The sequence below is a fragment of the Pyxicephalus adspersus genome, chromosome 2 (assembly GCF_032062135.1).
Source record: "Pyxicephalus adspersus chromosome 2, UCB_Pads_2.0, whole genome shotgun sequence".
NCBI classification, from domain to species: domain Eukaryota; kingdom Metazoa; phylum Chordata; class Amphibia; order Anura; family Pyxicephalidae; genus Pyxicephalus; species Pyxicephalus adspersus.
In genome coordinates this window covers 23,938,497-23,959,874 of record NC_092859.1, presented here as the reverse complement: position 1 = coordinate 23,959,874, position 21,378 = coordinate 23,938,497, and the positions used below count along the sequence as shown (strand labels likewise).

The 21,378-nt window shown below is 38.9% G+C and overlaps 1 protein-coding gene across 19 annotated transcripts in view; it reads right to left on the bottom strand.

Moving 5' to 3' along the window:
• MICAL3 (microtubule associated monooxygenase, calponin and LIM domain containing 3) overlaps positions 1-21,378 on the bottom strand; it is a 97,553-nt gene that overhangs the window by 3,475 nt on the left and 72,700 nt on the right. For 10 of the 19 annotated variants that reach the window (XM_072399990.1, XM_072399997.1, XM_072400000.1 and 7 more), the window contains 12 exons: positions 20,896-20,997; positions 20,379-20,492; positions 20,069-20,157; positions 18,204-19,953; positions 17,584-17,678; positions 17,319-17,357; positions 15,284-15,334; positions 12,954-13,061; positions 12,643-12,736; positions 6,020-6,085; positions 2,335-2,434; positions 1,101-1,174 (listed from right to left, as the gene is read on the bottom strand). In XM_072399990.1, the coding sequence (XP_072256091.1) occupies positions 1,101-1,174; positions 2,335-2,434; positions 6,020-6,085; positions 12,643-12,736; positions 12,954-13,061; positions 15,284-15,334; positions 17,319-17,357; positions 17,584-17,678; positions 18,204-19,953; positions 20,069-20,157; positions 20,379-20,492; positions 20,896-20,997 (2,682 nt within the window). Of the gene's footprint in view, positions 1-1,100; positions 1,175-2,334; positions 2,435-6,019; positions 6,086-8,174; positions 8,226-12,642; positions 12,737-12,953; positions 13,062-15,283; positions 15,335-17,318; positions 17,358-17,583; positions 17,679-18,203; positions 19,954-20,068; positions 20,158-20,378; positions 20,493-20,895; positions 20,998-21,378 lie in introns of all 19 variants that reach the window. The other 9 variants (XM_072399998.1, XM_072400009.1, XM_072400008.1 and 6 more) reach the window with 8 other exon arrangements.

Sequence of the window (21,378 nt, the reverse complement as noted above, 5' to 3'; positions counted from 1 at the left end):
CATAAAGAATAAATAAATCCTTCATTCCTACTAAATGCAGGCCCCCTCCATCAATATTCATCTTCCTTCTCATTCCTGATTTTCGATTTATGTGCATCCCCTGCAGAGCCTTTGCAGGTAAAATGTTCTCACTGGAGCCTCTTTCTAATGCAATCGCTAAAGCCTCGATTATTCCCATGGATGGGCCATACCCATGACATCCTCCAGGTGACCAGCAGAGTCTGGCCTACCCATAGGAACAAATGATGTCCCAGCACCCATGCACAGCGATAAAAGGCTTCTGTAGAAGTATTTTTCAAGCTATTTAAAGGCTATTCTGCACGGTGAAGATCTCTGGATTAGGGAGAATGTTAAAATGGACCTAGTCTGAGAAATTGTTTAAAAGTAAGCATGCAGCTCAGGTGCTTAGCCATAGTAATCTGCATGCTTGTGAGTGTGACTGAAATGAGTGAAACAAAAAGATCGTCATTTAGCATTCCTTATAATGTTCACCAGGGCAGCTTTTTTAACTGCTTTTTATAGTTGACGGGGAAGACTACCTGCTTTAATAAAGGTGAGAAATATTCGCACAACTTTACTGAAGGTAAAAAAAAAAACATTATTAAGCTGCTCATAGACTTAATAAACACAGGTAATGCTCCTAATTTTGAACATCACATGCTACTTTATTAAACAACACTTCAATCAATATTCATATAATTTTGGTTTGATCAGGGTACTAAAATTGTTGGCATTCTTTGTGGGCATTTTTCAGTCAGTTGCATCACATTCAGCAAATATTTTGCAAGCTGACCTTGGAAATAGAGGAGCTCATCTCCACATTTGTATTTGTTTTTATGTCTCTTGTGTTTTTATCCTTTTGAATTGTGATGTGTGGGGTAGTAGTAGTTGTTTGCCCTTTGCTTTGGCATTCTATTTTTGGTTTTTGTCTCTTTTTAATTTTTGGTGTATTATTGTAATATATATTTTTGCCAAAAAAATCTATTTGTAAAAGAATTGAGATGATTTCTTTTGTTGTGATATGGCGTTGTAGGGGACTTTCGGTTAGGTTGTATATAAAGGACACCTGAACTTGAATATTATCCTTGTGTAATACTCACCCTCCACTGCCATCCGCTCTCGCAACTCTTGCTGTAACCGGCTCTGTCTATCTTCTAGTTCCAGCTCCCGAGCACTAAGAAGAAACAATTCAGAATTAATGGCACATTTCAATTCATTTATATCCACAGAAAATTAATGTGTGTTTAGAATCAGACATCAAAATCTAACTTCCAGACATAAAGAAGTCAAGTAAAGTAACCTAAATCATTAGTGAGTTTTCCCAGGGCCGGTCCCATCATGAGCAGAAGTGAAGGTTCTGCTGCAGGTAGCATTTTTTTAAAGAAAAAAAAGGACCTACTTACCTGCCAAACCCCTTTTACCCTTGGGATCAGCAAAAAGTCTGGGGCCATCTCTGCTCAACACTCTAATTATGTTTTTATACAACAAATTTTTATACAACAAACTTTTAATTACCAAGGGGTTCAAATTGGTGTTGACAAATTAAAAATCTCCTTTAAGCCTGTGTAAAAAAATCACCCAAATAAACCCTATGTATGTGTAGATTTAGAATGTGTAGATGAATGTGGATTTAGGCTAGTTGTGCTTGTCTTGGGCAAGAATCTGACATATGTACAGCGGTGGCCCAATGTCGTCCATGGATCCATGAACGACTGATGGAGAACAACCGCTATACATGTCAATGGAGAAGAGGACAGCCGGTTGTTCCTCACCTCTCCATAGAACAGAACAGCGCTGTGTGTGCAGTGCTCATTCACTCATCTGTCACTCTTTGTGCTCGAAACGATTGCTTCCAGTGATGACATTTGCACGTGTTGGCAGCCTAACCCAGACGGCTATATGGCATTGTATTTAGTTTTATATATTTGTTGTACAAAGTGCTCAGTCACAATGCAGCAGACGATTCTCTGCTTTCTATAAAACAAGATTAACGCGAGGATTACTATCCAATGACGCTGATCAAATACAATTTGCTTGTAAGCGAAGCATAATTAAGTGTGGTTCTGTACACTGTGTAAACCCCCCCCCCCCAAAAATTTCATTAGCTGGTACTTCATGTAACCCAACATTGTAGCTAATTACGTGATCAGAGCCAACAGTTCTGCCAACTCAGTACTCAGATATAGGAAGTGAGTGCCCTGTGTCTGTCAGGAACAGCAGCAGGTAAGGCTGAGATGATGTCTGCTAAATTGCATAAAAAGTATATATATATAAATAAAATAAAAAGAGAAAAGAAAAATTGGATTTTGGATAATTAGGCTGTATGTAACTCACAATATCATCAGCTCAGACTCGTATCGGACCAGCGCGTTCTTCTCCTGCACCAGGCGAAACCACTCCTGCATTAATTTGGGGTCGTCCTTCTTACCCATCCCTATGAAAGAAACATGGTGTCAGAGCTGGAAGGGATAACAAGTGGAGAACAATGCAATGGGGCAAATCAAAAACACAAAGCCGGAGGGGAGGGAAGGGGGGAATCTGCCCAAAGCTGAGCATACGGGAGAGGAGGAAGTGCCAAGCAGGAACCTGAACCCACCCAACTCTGCCATATAACCAGTTATCCATGGGAAGAGATGGGTTTGGGACAAAGGATTTTTAAAGTTGGAGCCACCTTCTGACATTATTGAGTTGGTTGTCCATACACAAATAGGGCTGTCATCAGAATATTCAGTATTACTAAATAAACCAGCTTCCAATAACTTTTTAACATTTTCTCAACTTTTTTCCCAGGTTTTGTTGACATATTTTGCACCTTAGCATTAGACATTTTCCAGGATGTAGGTGGATTTTTGCATCAGCTGTTTCAGATATTAACTGACAACCAATGGATATCATCACACTGCTGGGACCCCCCATGAGTTCTCCCTCTTCCTATAGGATGGTTGAACATTTTCCAGCAGCTTCCAATGCCAGAAGTATTTGTGCAGCGCAGTAAAGCCTGACTTATTGAAGGCTTGCAGATCCTTGTGCTTATAACTTGGTTTCTGTGCATCTCTCTCTAACATATTTCTAAAGCTCCTATTTCACCGATACGTTTCTGTTGTATCTAATGATGTCAATCTGCCACAAAACTGACAAAATATTCATTCGTTTATAGTGACAAGTGCACTGCTGAATGCTACAACAGGTACTCTTTAATATTGTACTCTGCTCTGTGAAGTGCTGCTTTTCTCTCCTGGACAGACAGAGGACAGGATGTGATACTGTCTAGGGCTATGTACACACACACACACAACAGTTTCCAACAATAAAATTGCGGTCTTTTGTCTTCTGTCATTTGAGGATCCACCAGGATGGATCCAAAAACAACTTCAAACAGCTGCTGTACACACGTCCGATTCTCATCTGGGACTAGCACTAAGGCGGGAATCAGATGAGAATCATCTGCAGTGTGTACATAACCTAACAAGTAAGTGTGTGCGTGGGGGACTATGCAATCACAGCTTGGTACAAAACCGCACCAACATGAGAACAGGACAGATACTACAGAGACAAAAGGGAAGACTCTGACACAGGATAGCTGCCACAAGTATTAAAGCAGAACTCCAGCCAAACAGTTAAATATATATTTCCTTCTTAAAACATGTGTATTAAAAACAAGAGAATAAATATGTTTGAATGCCAAATTTGATAAAGCCCTGATTGCTATATTGGGCAAAATTTTCCACTCTGACATCTGCTGTGCTGAGGATTGTGAGTCAATACCATAAAGATGGTTAAAAGAAAGAGTTATCTTAGTGGAATTTATGAACTACATTGATTTTTTTTCCCAGTACTTAATGAAAGGGTGATTTTTTTTGTTTTTTAAAATAATTTTCTGGTGGGAGTTGCACTTTAAAGAACCAATCCCATAAAACATGAAAAGAATGCAAAGTGCGTTTTCCTAACAATTCAATATCTTGGTGGTATTGGAACGATCAAAAATGCTGTATAGATGTTGATGTTATTTATGACTATATCAGGGAAACGTATAACTTAGACTAGCGCATACACAGCAGACATCCACCCTGCAACTAACAGTAAACCAATCAACAAGGTCAATAGACAACACTGCAACAAGCAGGAAAATAACTCCTATTGCTGGTAATTTGTCTCCTTCCAACAAAAAAATTAGGATCCATTTACACCAGAACCAAGGGCACCGCAGCCTAAACGTTTTGTGGATTGAAACACGTAGCATTTGATGTAATATCAACATTCGTTATTACCATTGGTATAAAACCAATATTCACCAGCAGGACTTAGTTTTAATATTATCTATTTTTTTGGAGCATAGTGCACTTTGGGTTGCCCTGTAATGCAGTTGACCTCTGGAGGTGCGCTGATTTGCCATTCAAAATAAAATAATTAGTTGCTAACTGCTGAATTAGTTGCTAACTGCCTGAAAACAAAATCAATAATTGCGTAAAAATAAAATAAAGGGCTTTGTTCATTACCAAAGTCATGTGATTAGAAAAAAAGATCTCACATAAAGATCACTCAATGATAACTTTGTAGGATAAAAAAACAGTGGTCAACGATTTTTTTTTCTGGGTGCAGTCAAAGTGTGATTTAGAAAGAAATACTTTACAGTGATGAACCCCAAAAACGTTTTAAGCCGGTGGGATGAATGGGGTGGTTACTGATAAGTGCCAGGTGGTGCGCCCAGATAAAAGGGGCTGGGGAGAACACTGCTTTACCTAAATGTTAAAAAAAAAAATGGTTTAAAAATATAAACTTCACTTACTGTTAGGGGGCCACTCAAAAAAGCATTGTTCCTCTAAAAACCTTCTTTCTTTTTATTTTCCCATTGCTCCTAATTAAACTGCCAACATTTTTAGCAAGCAATGTGAAAACTTTTAATTTTGCTCAGCCCCTGGGCTCAATAAATGATTTATGCATCTAGTTTTCAAACTATAGAAAAAGTTTGGTCCTGGGTGAGCCAATGAAGTATTGGCCACACATTAGAGAGAAATTGTGCATAACACAAGATGCATGCACTGCAGCAACAATTAGTTTTATCAATATTTTATAGTCAAACAGATGCAAATGATGACACAAAACGAAACTTCACACACAGGAAAAACAGAAAAAATGAACAAAATTTGCTTTATAGAAGTTTTAGTTCTATATTTGGCCATACATGTGAATGGATGATGAAGTGCAAACAAGTCTTCCCTCCCGCCTTTTCAATATCCAAGCAGATATCGATCAGATGGACTGTTGACATTCCTATAATATGCTTGATCCATCAATATTCAGGATATTGGTTTGAGTTTTTAAAGTGTTTTTGCAAAATACTTTTTTCACAATAAACATTATTTTGTTGATGAAAATGTAAAAAGCTGATCTGAATTCTCAGATTTCCAAGCTGGTGTAAACCCTGCACCCTATCATATAGGAGATGAAGTGACCTTTTATACAATATGCAGGCTTGGTGCACTGTTGTCACCATCAAGAAATACCCTGAAGAATGCAATGCAGTCACTGCCTGAGTGCATGTAGACAGGAAGTGGCTGCAAGAAATAAAAAAGAAGACATTTCTATATGTATATAGAATATTCACTATTCACTATCTATATTCACAATGCAGAGAACATACATTTCTTTCAGTTAGGATTTACATCTACTTTTTAATAAACATTTTTTTTTAAAATGGGAAATTTATTTTGTTTTAAATCTGATTTTTCATTTCTACAATTTTAGAGAATACCCCCTCCATACTGCCAGAAGATTTTAATCAGAGATAAAATAATGATGACGGCAGACAAATTTATACAAACAGCACTGTATCCAACATCTCACAACGCCCCTCCTTCTAAATCTATGTAGATTCCAATCCCCCTTAAAGTGAGCTCACGTTCATGCAGCGATCACTAGAAGCAGCGGGGTGATGATAGAGCAAGGTGAGGGTCCGAGGTCTACCACAATGAGCCAGAGGTGACAATAGGATGCCAGCCGCGGAGGAAAGCTACTTTACCTTCGTGGGCACAGCAAGGACAGAAGGAGATAGGTCTACGTCGTGGAGTCCCCACAATGGGATCAACTTCAAAGAATGAGCCATGGATGGGGAAAGGGGGAGCAAAGAGAGGGGTGGAAGCAGAAAGGACAGTGTGTGTGGGGTGGAGGGGGAAGTGACAGAAGAGGGCAGAAGAGGAAGAAAGCAAAAAGGACACAGAGTGAGAGCAGGAAACAACAAGAAGAAAAAGTCGGAAAAATCAACCCAAAAATGGGTCAGAAAAACAGAAACCTCCACCAGCTACTCAACCCATCCCCTGCCAAGGAGAAAACAATGCTTTTTACTGAATATGGCGTGACTATTATGTAACCATTGCATATTGTAATGGCTCTTTCAATAAATGACTTGGTTCACAATATATTGTATTATTGTTGTTTATATGAACTATCCCTCTTCACTTACAGAAAGCAGACACAGCAACACTTATAGAACTAAACATTAAAGAAAGACATACAGGAGAGGGGAATGGGGGAAAAAACATCCACACTTCACCCGGACTGTACATTGTGACAAGATAATTGTCTGAGTAAACAAATAATAAAACCATATCTTCAATGAAACATTTGAAACAAAAGGACTTTGTTCAGTTCCATAATCCCATGTTTGTAACACCATATCACTTTTATGTGACAATTATGTTTAATGACTTTACAGCGGTCTGCAATTTAATGTCCTCCCACCTATATTGGCCCCGTCTGTTAATCACTAAAGACCAGAAAGTTTATATTAATTGAAGGTTGACTCGTATGACATCACAACAACATACAGGCACATATTACAAAAACATTGCAACTGTTTGGAGATCTCTGGAGTTCATAAAAAAATGTATTTTGCATCTTTGAAGTTTCAGTTACATCTTTTTCTGTGTACCTTAATGTTTTGAGGCGCCAAGGATTACTCCGTCTAAAGCACAACAGAGAATCGAATCACCTTACAGGTTTAATTTTTTGCAACTTTCTGATACATTTTTGGAACTCTTGCACTTGACTACTGCAATCCTAGTAGATGGAACACTTAAAGCAAACTTGTGTTGTACAACAGGTTCACTTTAATGCTAGCTTCAGCAGCTGCACACTCACCTTTCTTCTTTGCTCCCCCATTCAGCAAACATAAGAAAACACCCATTGCATCCAGGTATTGGGGAAGATGTGACTCACTCCACTCCCTCCATGTGTAAGCTCTAACCGGAATGACATACAAGTTCTTTATTTCCTTGGTCTGGTGTGTCTTTAGCACAACAGAATCCCCATTTACCGGAAATATCACTTTTGTGGTAAATGACCCTAAAGATGCCCTGCCTGGAGAAAAAAGGAGTTTGGATGTGATGCAGCTGAAATGTTGGAATACAGTAAGCGAAGAATATACTAGATAGGATTTAGCCTGCCATTGCTGCCCAATGAACTGCGAAACAGGAGTGACGGTAAATGTATTTGAATAAAGAAGAGGTGGCCAGCAGTGGCTTGAAGGGTTTTATAATCTTTCCCATATACTGAAACTTCCATAAACCCAAACTGCTGTGTGTGTAGACCAGCCACACACTTTACAATCCAATGCAGATCTGCTGCAATCTCATGTAGATTTACCAACTATTGTGCAGTGTATGGACTAGTAATTATATATTTATTCAGACAAGCTCTCACACTGTATACTTGATAAATGGAAAAATAATTTGCACACTCAGCTGGATTGGCTGGCTATTAAAAAAATACACAGACTTAAAGAAGAGAGTGAATCTTGTACAAAAGATGTCAAACCTGGACCAAAGTAAACATATGCTCACTATTTAGAGTGAAAAGGTGAGGCAGATAACCTAAATTCCCAAAGACAAACACCCTACAGATTGATGACGGGTGAGCAGGCCCAGTGGATCTCCATATCAGGTAATTCAGCATAATAAACAAATTTATTTTAGAAATGATTGGACAGATCAAGAATCAAGTCACTGGTTAAATTTAAGAATCTGACACAGTACAAAGAGATGGTTTTGTCCCAACAATACATACACTGTTTCTTCTTGTTGTTTCAGTGCTGAAGGAGGAACTTGAAGGAGAGAGGAGGGAGTAATAGATTTGGGGATGTGCAAGTTAGTATCGGGGTGTGATTTGGGCATACATACCACCCAGGTGCAAATCGATGAGGTCACTGTAATATGACTCTCCCCAATAGTCTACAATAAGGAATTGTGAAGAGAGTTATTGCATTGCCAACCACAGACAGAGAGCAAGAGACAGACAGAATGTGAGCCAAAGGTGTAGAATACAGAGAGAGGAAATGCTTAGATAAAAATGCAAAGGAGGGTAAGGAAGAAGGTATGAGGGAGGAACAGAAGAAAAGAAGAATGACATAGGTGACGGGGAATGGCAGAGGAAGAAAAGGAAGAAGGCATGAGGGAGGAACAGAAGAAAAGAAGAATAACAAAGGTGACGGGGAATGGCAGAGGAAGAGAAGGAACAAGGAACTGTGGTTAAGAAAAGTAATAGCAGGAATGGGATATTGATGAAGGAACGTTATAAGAGGGGAAGAAGGAGGAATGGTGGAGGAGGAAAGGGAGGCTGAAATGGTGGAGGAACAGAAGCAGATAGGAATGGCAGAAAAGGTGAAGGAGGGAAAGAGGAAAGAAATGGAAGAACAAACTATGGAAAGTAAGAATGGCATAAGAGGAAAAGGAGAGAGGGATAGCTGGTGGAGGGGATGGAAGCAGGAACAGAGGAATAGGGGAAATAAAAAGAATGGCAAAGAAGAGTAATAAATAGGAATAACAGGGAGGATTAATGGAAGGAAGGTAGAGATGAGTTTATGGCAATAAAAAGACACAGGAAGATCTGCATTCATCAGTAATGAAGGCGAGAGGGACAATGTAAGATTGAGACAGTGACAGCAAGTACAACAGGCAGAATATCATGCAACACATTGTGCAGACAGGACACATGGAAACACTCCAGAATGCAGCTGACAGAAAGCATAAGCGTAAAACTCAATATTGTGACTTTGCCAGCATCTCTACTGGGGCATTAATGCAGCTCCCCCTACATTATATATCAAGAACTGCAACTACCCCAGAAGGAAACTTTTCTACATAAACTAAACTGATTTTTTTCTCATTATTCAGACAACAAAAATAGGTCGATTTGTTTAATTACAGCCCTGAATACAGGAGATGGTTTGAGTCCTAAAAGATGTAAAGCTTTGAAGAGAGATCCTGACACAGCCACAACACATATTTGGTGAAAGCATTAACCCCATCTGTCAAACCTTTTTTGGCCCTGTAATAGTTTTTCTTTAGCCAGATTTTACCTTTTTGACAAATAGCATTCTGTGAAACAGGGCAGCATGAATATCAAGAATGTAAAGCCCCCTGTGACATATTTTCTAACCTATATATTGGCATACAATATATAATAACTATATATTGACAACAACAAGTTAAAATGTTAAACAGCCAGTATACCCAAACAGGAGATATCAAATAAATACTAAAAACATTTACAGATGGGTTCATTGAAAGTCTCAGCACTGTATACAAAGAAGATAAAAGGGAACATAAGCAGTTCTTTTCAGTGAGCATATGTGTTAAGTCACTGCAGCCTTTGATTTAAATGTATACTATAATTTATATTTTAATATTTTTGTTTGATATTTATTATATTAGGGATTTACCTGGCATTTATGAATATGGGTTACCTAACAAGAGAGAACACCAGAACATGCCTGATTTAATTTACTGAAACCTAGCTGTCTACGAGTTAAGTCCATCATGTTCAACCAAAAGACAAAAAGGTAAATAAGATTTAAAAAATCTTGCAAATATAAATCTGCTGTTGTCCAAAAGAAAAACAAAACAACAAATCTATTTTTTCACTGCCCTACATACATCACTTATTTGTATGTAAAATTATACAATGAAAATTAGATTTTTTGTACTCACTCTAAAATGTTGATGTTCATTGAAGGACACTGCACTGTAGAGTCTATACCAGCCTTTCTCAACCTTTTTACCCTAAATGAACACTTTTAATAGTTTTCAGGTCTTGGGAAACCTATGCTAAAACAATTAATTGGAACTTAGTGGAAAAAATCCACCTTGTATGGGTGGCCAGAAAGAAGAATGCCCTTCCTCACAGTGATGGTCAGAATGCTATCCTTACAGCCAGCTAACCCTAGGTTCATATAGCCGGTTGCGACAAGTCTTGCTGGTATCAAAACTACCAGATGGAAATAGTTAGCCACAGTTCAGCAAACTCTTGAAAACCTCTATGGAAAAGCAGGTTGAGAATGGCCAGTCTATACTATGGGTTATGCGGTCACTTATATGAGGATAGACAGAAGGTAAAAAAAAATCAATAAACCTGCCCACATAAGCTATAAGCATTCCCGTACCAAGCATGTCAAGTTGTAGCAAAAGGGAAGTAAACAATGTCTGGACTAACTTGGCTAACCATAAAAATGGGAGGGAGTTGCTTAATTTATTAAACATTTGTGATTTATCTGAGTACAAAAAAAAAAAATCGAATTTATCTAATATTTATTAGGGGATACATCATTGTAGAGGAAAGAGGGAATGGTCACACCGAACACCAAAACAACAATATGGGTTGAACCCAACATAACAATGTGTTTCGTCTTTGTCTAACAAAGATGGACAGAGATGTCCTAGTTCTGTAGGACTCTATGTTATATTGAGCATGCCTGGTAGAAGGGGATTTATAGCCTGTATGGGAATAGTCTTTGGATTTTTTTGTGCCTAGCCTTCATTCCCCTGTAAGCCATTGTATAGACTTTACAATATGATGCCCCTCAATGAGCAATAGAGCAGCAAGTTTTTTCTCCCAAAAATTATATTAAGAAGATTAGTTCCATCTATATACACATATTAAAAACACTGAAAAACATTATCTTCCCTTTATTATTACAGATCATATTGTTAGACAGACCTATTCATATATGTTATCAGCCTATTCAAGATAGAAAGTGTGTTGGTAGGATTATTGTGTAGGAAGTCACATGTGTAAGAATAAATCTCTCCCCTTACTTTAATAATTCAGGTTTAATAAGCTCTTTCCATGAATGGTTTTAAAGTCTTTAAAACACAAGTTCAAGGACCTGAAAATATGACATGGTACTGATAAAATGGAAAATTATATACAGAGTGTAGCTTATCCAGTTCTTTCCTGAGAAGCTTGATTCCAGGGACAAGATCAGTCAGCTATCTCTACTGACTGTACCAGGCAGGAGCATCTTAAACACTGACCAGGTTTATATCCTTAGACTTTGTTAGCAAAATATTGAAAATATTAATGTCTAATTCGGGGAATTAACAGAGAAATAAAGACATCACTCTAGTATGGTGTTCAGACATGGGATTCGGATTAACTTTGAAATGTCAAGAGTTGGTTAAAAACAAACATTACAATATAGTAAGGAAAAAGACGGAAAAGTTACTTTGTCCAACAGAAATCTCAGCAAAACAAGGCATTCACCAGTGGATAATATTCCAGGCTGGACACAGTGACCAATCTGCCTGAGCTGGTTCAGGTGGATGTGAAAAAAATTCTTGGAAGACTGAACTTAAAGAATAAGTTTAATTGTGACTGTGAAGGCCACATCTTAGTAGAAGGAGTTTTAAAACGAAATCCCACCATCAGAAAGCTTAAAGCTAGTACAAACCCTCTAAAATTTGCCATGTATACATATATACATGTCTGTCTATTCTTTTCAGAAAAGGAGTTTATTTCTGTCTCCCAAAGCTCATCTGTGAACAAAAAGTTTAATTCCCACTTAACTATAGCTAAAGCCTAAACGTCTTTTCTTTTAGTTTTGGATAGAGAGGTTAGGTGTGTTCCCAGGGGGAAAGATTTACCTCTCCGTCCTGGTCACCATTTTCATTTTTTTTATTTCAATTCAAAATGTTATAGTTGTCACCAGAACAAAAGGAAGGGGAAATCCTTCAACCGAGACACTTGTTCCAGTGATAACTGTCAGAGGGGATTCCACTTACTTTAAATATACTTTCTTTCAATTCCTGTTGCAAATCAGGTCAGGAAATAAAGTCTACCCACTGGGCCACACACTACAGAAACTCCCTCTTGTATCCAAAAATAAAAAATAAAAAGTTTGGACTATATATAAACTTCAAGCTGTAAGATCAGTAACAGAGATGGGAACGAAATGTTTATAGAGTTAGATCCATCGTAGGACAGGTAAAAAATACACTAAGATAAAGCAAAAAAGGAATGTTTTTAGTAAGTGGCACATTAGAGTATGTACAAGCCAAAAACTTTATGTCATCTGAATGTGGAAGGCTCCTTTACAGAGGTTTCTCAACTGGAGATCACCAGGAGTCTTCTACAGTTCTCAGTGGCAGGAGAGATAAACAGAGAATCAACATTGCTTCTAAGCAGTGAGACCCCAGCCAGTCAGCAACAGGGGGACGCATTGCCACATTTAATATAACAGAATATAAAAACCAGGTTAGTCTCTGATTAGACTAATATTACAGGACAGAAATGCCAGTAAAAGGTTTACACAAGGACTTTCTGGAGCCTTTCTGCAGCTATTCACAAACAAAACAGCAAATGATTGAATACCTGCTTCCCCACGGAGAGCCTTCTCCACAGCCACCCCTCTCTCCTCCAGCTGTCGCTGCTTCTCTTCCACCTGCTCTAACTGCCGCTGGATTATCTGTAGAAACAAATGCATTATGTATAAAGAAACAAAATACATATTAAGCTTAAAAATCAACTCCAAGAATACATAATAAAAAATGTTGTCAATGTCTGGGAATTTATGAATTTCAAACTTCAATTAGACTTAGATTAAATGATTTCTACCAATAAGAGGATCACTGGTTGATAATTGAACAAAGTCAAAGTCAAACAATCCCCTGGGGTCACCCTACCTGTGCCCTGTGCAGCCTCTTCAGCTCCTCCTGCTTGGCCTGTCTCCGAGCAGCCTTCTGCACTCGCTTTGTAAGCTTGGTGTTTAGCTCCTCATCTGTATAGGTTTTCTGTCAGGAGGAGAATACATGAGACACACAGTGCATAAGAAGCCAAATGTTCCCCACCATCTCCTCTTTCACCGTCACCAATGTACTGTGAGCCCATATCACTAGCTCTGTATTAGTTATACACATTACTCTGTTATTGTTTTATTCCAACCCGATCTTCATTGCAATAATGCCTACCTATGATGATCATGCACCTGCTTCAATCCAACTATTACAATGATATCTGGATTTTGGTATGGCAAGCTTGTTTGACTGAGCTCTATTCACTCTGCTTTGTAAGTGCCCTTTGTAACTACAAATCATACATATAAGTTAGAGCCTGAAAACATCAGAAGCGACTTGGAAGAACTGATATATCATAAATCTGTGGACACCTTACTATGGTTTTGGTGTGCCACCGCTTTGAGACACCCAAAGCTCTCTGTGCTCAGCCATGTCTGGACACCCAACCATTACATCTATCATTAATAGGCTTGGTGTGCAATGCTCTCTGTGCTCAGCCATGTCCAGCCACCCGACCCATCATGTCTACCATTATTAGGCAAGGTGTGCCATGCGGTGTTCAGCTATGTGCAGAAATCTGACCATCACACCTACTATTATCCCACTGGCTTCTGCCTAACATAAATTAATAAAAAGCTGCAGAACATAAATGGATGCTGGAGAACTGCTTGTGTCAGGTGCAAAATGAACAAAAGACTTCCTGGAGGTAAACAAATACTGTTGCCTAATTATTCTACTTTTAGGGCAGCAAATAAAACATTTTCTCAACACATGAAGCGAGATCTCTAGATGGTCTTTTTCTCTACGCATTTCGTGGAAGACGCTTCATCTATCTAGAGCAGGGGTGTCAAACTCAAATTACCAGAGAGCCAAAAATAAAAACTTAGACAAAGTTGCAGGCCAACCTTGAAATATTTGAAAAAATTGAGGACATTTTTCCTTCTCATTAGATATAAAACCTTTTTTTGTATGGAAACAAAGATGTTTTGCTTCACATTCAATCTGGAACAAGCTTATAATAGAGACAGAGGGATAAAAAAATTCTTTTAAATTTTATTTAAGAAAAAATCTTATGCTTCTTTCTCTATTTGTAGTCTTTTGAGGTAAATTTCAATGGTAACCTTTTTGCACAGGCTAACAATAATATTAACAAGATTCTTCTATGAAGATCCAACCATTCAAGTTCATGCCTTGGATTAGCAAGGAAAAGTACAGCTGAGGGGGAGTGCTGGAAATACCAGACGCAGCCAATATGGGGCTAAATTTTATGAGTGGCCCGCCGTTGAAACTCCTTCTTCATTAAAATAGCACCGCTACCAAAATTTCCGGCATTACTTGCATCTATAAAACAGTCCAATGCGGGGCCACGTATAGGCAGAGAGCCTGCTGGTCTAAAGACGCGAATGATTCCAGGAATTGTAGTAGCGGCGCTATTTCAATGCAGCGGCGGGGCAGCTGCAGTTCATATTTAGGATTCCTTTGGAGGCCAAAACAAAGGATGTCGGGGGCCAGAGTTTTTGACACCCCTGATCTAGAGATCTTGCTTCATTTGTTGTAAGAATTAATTATGAACCTTGATAGTAACAGCTTTTATGATGTATTTTAACATAAAAAAAATAAATAGTATTGTTTTACTGGTTTGTTTTTATTTAAAATATTTAATACACAAGAATATGTGAAATGTTATATTTGCTGCCTTTAAAGACCTATACTGTGTATGTTTTTTGTTTGTTTTTTTTGTATTGAATCATTTCAGGCATGTGGCAGTTAATGTGATCTATTTATCAATTGGGAGGAATATTTATTTATTGGTATAGCCTAATTATTGTAAGCCTAACCAAAACTTATGTTTAGCTTTGGACGCAGAGTCAATTAAAAAGATTTTGGATGAAGTTGGGCTTTATGAGTACAGTATTTCCTTGAATTCTCATGTATTAAGAAATATGCTGACTACTATTGTTGACCTTCTGAAAATGCAGCTTTCCTCTAGTTTTAGGGCTGCGACTGGTCTAAAACAAGCATGCAGACAATGTAGACATTTTTATGAAAATCAGCAGTGGAAACCTTAGAATGTCCTTCAGTGTAGGTTTGCATTATCCACTTACTTGCTAGCACAGAGTAAAAGCACTGGTGGCATTGCCTAGTTCTAATGTGAACAGTAAAGCAGAAAAGCAGAATTGAAAAAGTTAAAATCAAGCGGATTATAATGATGTCACTACCTTGGATGAGTATGACCGTCTGAATGCCAAGGCATGGGGAACATAGACCGACTGACACAAGACACACGATGGGGAGGGCAAAATGAAGCAAATTAATTTGGTTAAAGCAAATTAAATGAGATTAATCAATAACAAAATCATTAATGGATACAAAGTTACATAAAAACAAAAAAACTCTAAAACTATCAAGGATGTTTACGGGGAATTAGGAAGAGCAGTATGGAAAGTACAGCAGGTTGAAAATTTACTAGTGGAACAAAGGTGATGCTGTGATATCACTGAGCTGAAGTCATGACACCAGATATAAGAATGCCAAGTGTCCAGACTGCTTTCAACTCTTCCAAACCCCCCTGTGAAAACACCTTATCAGCACAAAAGGATGGCATAGTCAGGGTTGCTAACTGACAGTAATGAGAACAACCCAACAGATGCCAACCCTGAGAACACAGAACACAAAATGCCCGAGAAACGGGAGGAGACAGCATTATCCCCATTTACTGGACAGTGAAAATCATGGCTATTCAGCGCTCTTATTTGGGAAATGTAACAAGCATGAAGTAAAGGAACTTCTTACTTCGGGATAACTGTAAATCTTACAACTTTAGTGCAAATTTTAAAAAGATTCCCTCCACATTTTTCAGGCTTGCAATAACAAAATTAAAACAAAAAGCAAAGCAGATTAAATGAAAATAAATCAGCTAAGAGAGGTTTATATATTAACACAGCAATGAATGTAACTTAAAGTGTCACTCCACTTTAGCTGGGGTAAAAATCTTCTATTAAGCTGCATACAAGGGCACATGGCTTCCCCCGACTCCTAGTCTGGGAGAGGTTTACTGCTTTATAGTCACATGACTAGTGTTCAATGTTGTAATAGCCAATGACATGAGCAGGAAATTATATTTCCGGAGACTTTTGTACAACGTATATTAATTAGCAGAAACTGTAAATAAAAAAATTGCCATGTAAAAAAAAATGTAGATCCCATAAATAGAACTAATATGGTTGTATATGCATTTTGTAATAGTACAAAAAAAACTTCTGTAGAAATGATATAAGTACATGAATTTGTTGATGAAAGTGGAGTTACACTTCAAAAGGCTGCTGAGATTGATAAACACTGGGGTCATCGTTAGTGATAGGGAAAACAATTAAAATATATGTGATCAGACTCAAACCAGGTTATGTAAGAGAACCTGCATAGTATAGCCCTCAGCTGAACTACACATCAGTTTGGTTTTATAAAAAAGAATTAAAAGCTCAAAAAAACAACTGGGTAGAAGTAATTATAATGGGTCCAGGTTATCCGTATCTATTTGTATTGTTTGGAGGGGCTGAGCTTCCGGTATCCCCCTTACTATTTAACTGCTTTATTCAGTCAGACAAGGTTCCGTGTTATAATTATAGCTTGTATGTGTTATAGCCTGGTCTTTACTGGGTGATAGAAAGAGTAGGAGAAAGAGTGTATGAGATACAAAGAGAATAAAAAAAGGAAAAGATTTATCTTTGACTAGAACTAGTCTTTAAATAAAAAAAAAATAAATAAATACAGGTTGACAATCGAAAATCCGGCCATCAATAATCCGGTTCCTTCACTTTTCCGGCATGAATTTTGAAGTGCATTTTTAACACAGGAACTGTAGTACACTGTTTGGCCAATTATGTTTTGATGGCACTGTTCTTGCTTGCTACACTAAATACAGGTTGAGACGTCCCTGCTACCTGCTCTCTGGAACTGTGCAAGATGTCCGTGCTGCGAGAGGAAGGCTAGCCTGGGTGTGAAGGGAAGTATAACCTTCACAAATCCGGGATTTTTTGAAAATCCGGGATGTTTTGAAAATCTGGCACTCCTCAGTTCTGGAGGTTGCCGGATTTTTGAATGTCAACCTGTATTAATAAATTGGGTTAGTGAAGGTCTGATCAGTTTCCATGATTCTCAGTGTACAATACTACTAATTACTTACAATTACAAGCTATAAGTGGATACTAAGTACTGATATACACTATGTACCCAGCTTAGAACACTATAAGATACCTCATCTATATCCAGTTTAAAATTTCGGTCTGGGAAGTGCTGAGATGGGGGGAAAATGAAAACTTAAACACAATGAAAATGAACTTAAACACAAATATACAATAATGTAAAAAATGTATAACAAAACATAATTTAAGGTAAGATCAAGTGAACCTTGTTCACTGCATCCATACTTATGTGCATCCAGTACAGTTACACAAGATAATAGATCTGAACCCATATTACCATAAAATAGTCATATCGGCAAATCAACAGTGGCTCTTACCTCTCGCTTTGATTTCTGTGAGGACTTCTCTAGGACATCATCACTTGACAGGTCTGAGTCTTCAGAGAAACTCAGGTGCCGTCTAAGAGGAAGTTCTAAAAAAACAATACACCGTACAGGGCAAGTCAATTGATTTGATTTGTATTCAACTGAATAAAACAAGTTGAGTGGCATGCATCCGGCTAACACAAACCAAAATACTATCTCTGCCCACAAAGGTCCCTGACCCTTTCGTTCATGTAAGGATGAACAATTTGGTTACTGTGTAATAGACAACAGAAATAACTGCTCCCTAAAAGAGGTACATTTGTAGTACCATTTAGTAGCGGCTTTATGATTCAAAGCTAATATATTTCATTTCTATGTGTACAGTGTCATTTTTTCACTCAAAATGTATCTGTAATATATACTATGTAAAAGCACACGGTTCCCTGTCAAATGGTTGAGTTTAGGTGTTTCCAGTAAAGGTTACTGTTTAAACTGTAGTATTAGCAGTACCCTTCACATGAAAAGTGAAATAAATCTCCTATCCATAAATCTAATAGCAGTGAACCTAAGTTGTCTCCCTTGTTGTTTGCAGCTGAGTTAGACTGTAATAACTGTAGCCCAGCTATGTGTACCTGCTCCGCGAATCAAATTGGGAACTTTGATTTTCCCCGAGTCCACGGTGGTGCTACTAGACGGCGTGCTTGGAGAAGACTTGTCATCAGCATTTTTCTTCTTCTTCTCCTTTTTGTACCCAGAGAATACAGATTTCCACAGTGATTTGTGTTTTGTACCTTCATCTGGTTTATCAGATGAACGATTTGCATCACCCTTAGGTTTTTTCTCCTTCTTTCTGGGGGAGAACAGAGAAGGCCTCTTTTTGGGTTTTCCACCAGAGCCCTCTGAGGATGTGATGGAGCTATCAACGAGTGGTGGAGACAGGAAGACTTCTGCAGAATTCTCTAGTCTCAGGGTGGATGCCTCAGGATGAGTTCCAGTATGACTGGACTCTGTTGGAAGATCTGAAATGACTTTGGTGGAAGATGAGCCCTGGGCTCGAGATGTCCTTGTAGATGGGGCAGTTTCCATCTGCTTCATTTTCATTAGCTGTTGTGCCATAGCATCCCTTAAAGCCTGATTTTTTACAGATTTCTCTCGTGCTCTCATCCTTTCCTCAGCCAGTTCTTTAACTTCTGGAGTCACTTGTGGAAGGCCTCTCTTTCTGTGATGCCCTCTCTCTGAGGAAAGCGGCAATTCTCCATTCTCTTTGTTAAGTGCCAGCCTTTGGGGCTTTCTCTGGCTGGTTGGTGGAGTGTAGAACCTTTCCTGGCAGCTAGAGTTCTCAGTCCTTTCATCATACGTGTCTTCTACATCATCAGCAAATGGTATTTCATCCACACTTTCTACAAAGGATTTTCGAACTTCTTCCAACTTTGGACGGGGCTTGGAGACCTCTTGAGGTTTAACTTGTGCTTCAGGGGGTGTTGGGACGGTTTCTGGTCCATTTTGCCAAGAGACTAGACTCCGGTGAAGAGTAGCAGGCTCTTCTCCTTGGGGTGGAGGAGGAGGGGGGCTAGAAGGAGGAGTAAGCATAGCAGAGTCGGATGTGTTAAAGCTCTCGCTGGCCACTGTCCGGGTATTCGAATGGCTACCATTCAAACCAAGGCCAGAACTGGTTGAAAGGTCCTTTTTCTCACCTTCTGAGCTCTTAAGCTCTTTCTCAGAAGGTGATATTGGAGTAAGTGGTGAGAGAAGCTCAGCGTCCAACCTGTTTGTATTCACTTTCTTGGAAGCCTGTTGAGGTTTCAGTGATGGAGACTTCAGCTCCTTGGGTGTTGACTTAGGAAGCTGTGTTCGTGTAGCCGAGGTATCAATGGCTGGAAAACTGATTTCAGAGGTTCGACTCCGGTCAACAGGGGCTAACCCAAGACTTCGGCGAATCTCTGCACTCTTCATCCAGAACTCTTCTATTAAATCAATGCGCTTCATTGCCTCATCTGAATTGGGGCTAGTCAGTTCTTGTTCAGTATAAGGAAGTGTGGCCAGAGGAGTGGATGTAATAACTGGAGAGGGCTGCAGGCATACAGGTGATGGGGTGGAAGGGGGATTAGCTGAATCTGCGGAAGGCAGAGGTTGGGAGCAGATGGGAGAACCTGGGGACCTTAAGGGGCGCCCAAGAGGTGGAAGTGGAGATGATTTTACAGGAGACTTTGGGATAACAGTTTCTTGTGCTGCAACTGGTTGGGAGCACACAGGTGAAAGAGGGGTCAAAGGTTTCTGTTCTGAAGGATACGTCACTTTGCTCCCTGTAGGTGGTAAGAAAGGCTCATGGAAGAATCTGACTCCGGGAGAGGCCAGGTCCTGCCGAGGAGATTTCATAGAGTGCTGGGGACACAATAAAAAATTAGCTAAAAAAAAGTTTCCATCTACAATGGGGTAAATGTATTATTTACAGAATTTATTTGCACTGTCTATATTTCCAGTATAAATTCTCACCCACCTTCCCAGCATCCTCCTTAGGAGTCCTGATTGCAGAGATTACTGCTGTCTGCGGGGTCTTTTCAACTAGAATAGGAGGTCTTTCAGCTTCTAAAACAAAAATGTCCATTATTTTAAAATCCTCTGATGTAAGTTGTGTCCAAACAACCTCTTTCCATTCTCATATATTGTTGCAACATGGTTATCAGTCCCTCAGACAATGCATACATGTATTTTACCACTTTTTATAAAAATCTTTTTGTAAAATAATTGTAAAATTATTTAATTTTTGTAAGGGGTCCCATCAGAAAATTTTAAAACATAAACTCCACCTTGATGAGCCGGTGTCACCACTTCGGCCTCCAGATCCTCATCCAATTTAAGTTTCAGTCTCTCTGCCTGCTGCAGACGTTCCTCTGCTTCTGCATCTGATGGGATGTCATCATCTGATTGATGAAAAATTTAGATTATTGGGGATACCTAGTGCTGCTGCCTATTAAAATGAGATACCTGCATCAAAATTTACAAATCAGTTTGAGAATCCTAATTTTGTGCTGCCTGACTAACCTACAGCAGGTTTTCTCATCCAGGTACTGCTGTAAAGACTGGTTATAGCCAATACTTTTGTTCAAGAATCTGCTGATATAGGAACCACTTTTGCTTACCTGAGAGAGCTGTCCCAAACACACCTATTGCTTGAACTTTGGTATCTCTTATATATAAAATTATCTGTTTGAAACCTAATATGCAGAACAGTGAAGGAAGGAAAAGAGTGTTCTACTTTTATAGTAATAATTTCTCTTTCTGCATCATCTATAGCCCAATCACCAAGCACAGAGGCCTACATACCGTCACCAAGATCAGCAGATGTGTCCCCGTCACCTCCTGCGTCAGCTTCAACAAGACCTGACCCAAGAACCTCAGCCTCAGCGTCTTCATCTTCACACAGAGCTGAGGGAGGAGGGAGGGAGATAAAGGAGAGAGCACCCAGGAAGAGAAAGCAGAGAACAGATGAAATGACAGAGACATAGGAAGATGAGGATAAGAATATGAGAGGATGAATGGACACAGTGCAGTACTCATACCCAAGCTGGATACAACCCACTAAATTCAGGGTTAGTTATTTACTAATCATAGATTGTGCTATAAAGCATTAGTCAGCATGTAAGCACTACCACCTCTCTGCCACCAGGGGGGCTGCTAACAATGTAGTGATTTTAGGAGAACACTGCTAAGCGTCCAAATTGACTCAACCCAATCGGATTCAAGGAAATTAATTGCAAATTACAAACAGAAAAAGGCAACCTGCTACCAAAACTTTGACAAGAACTT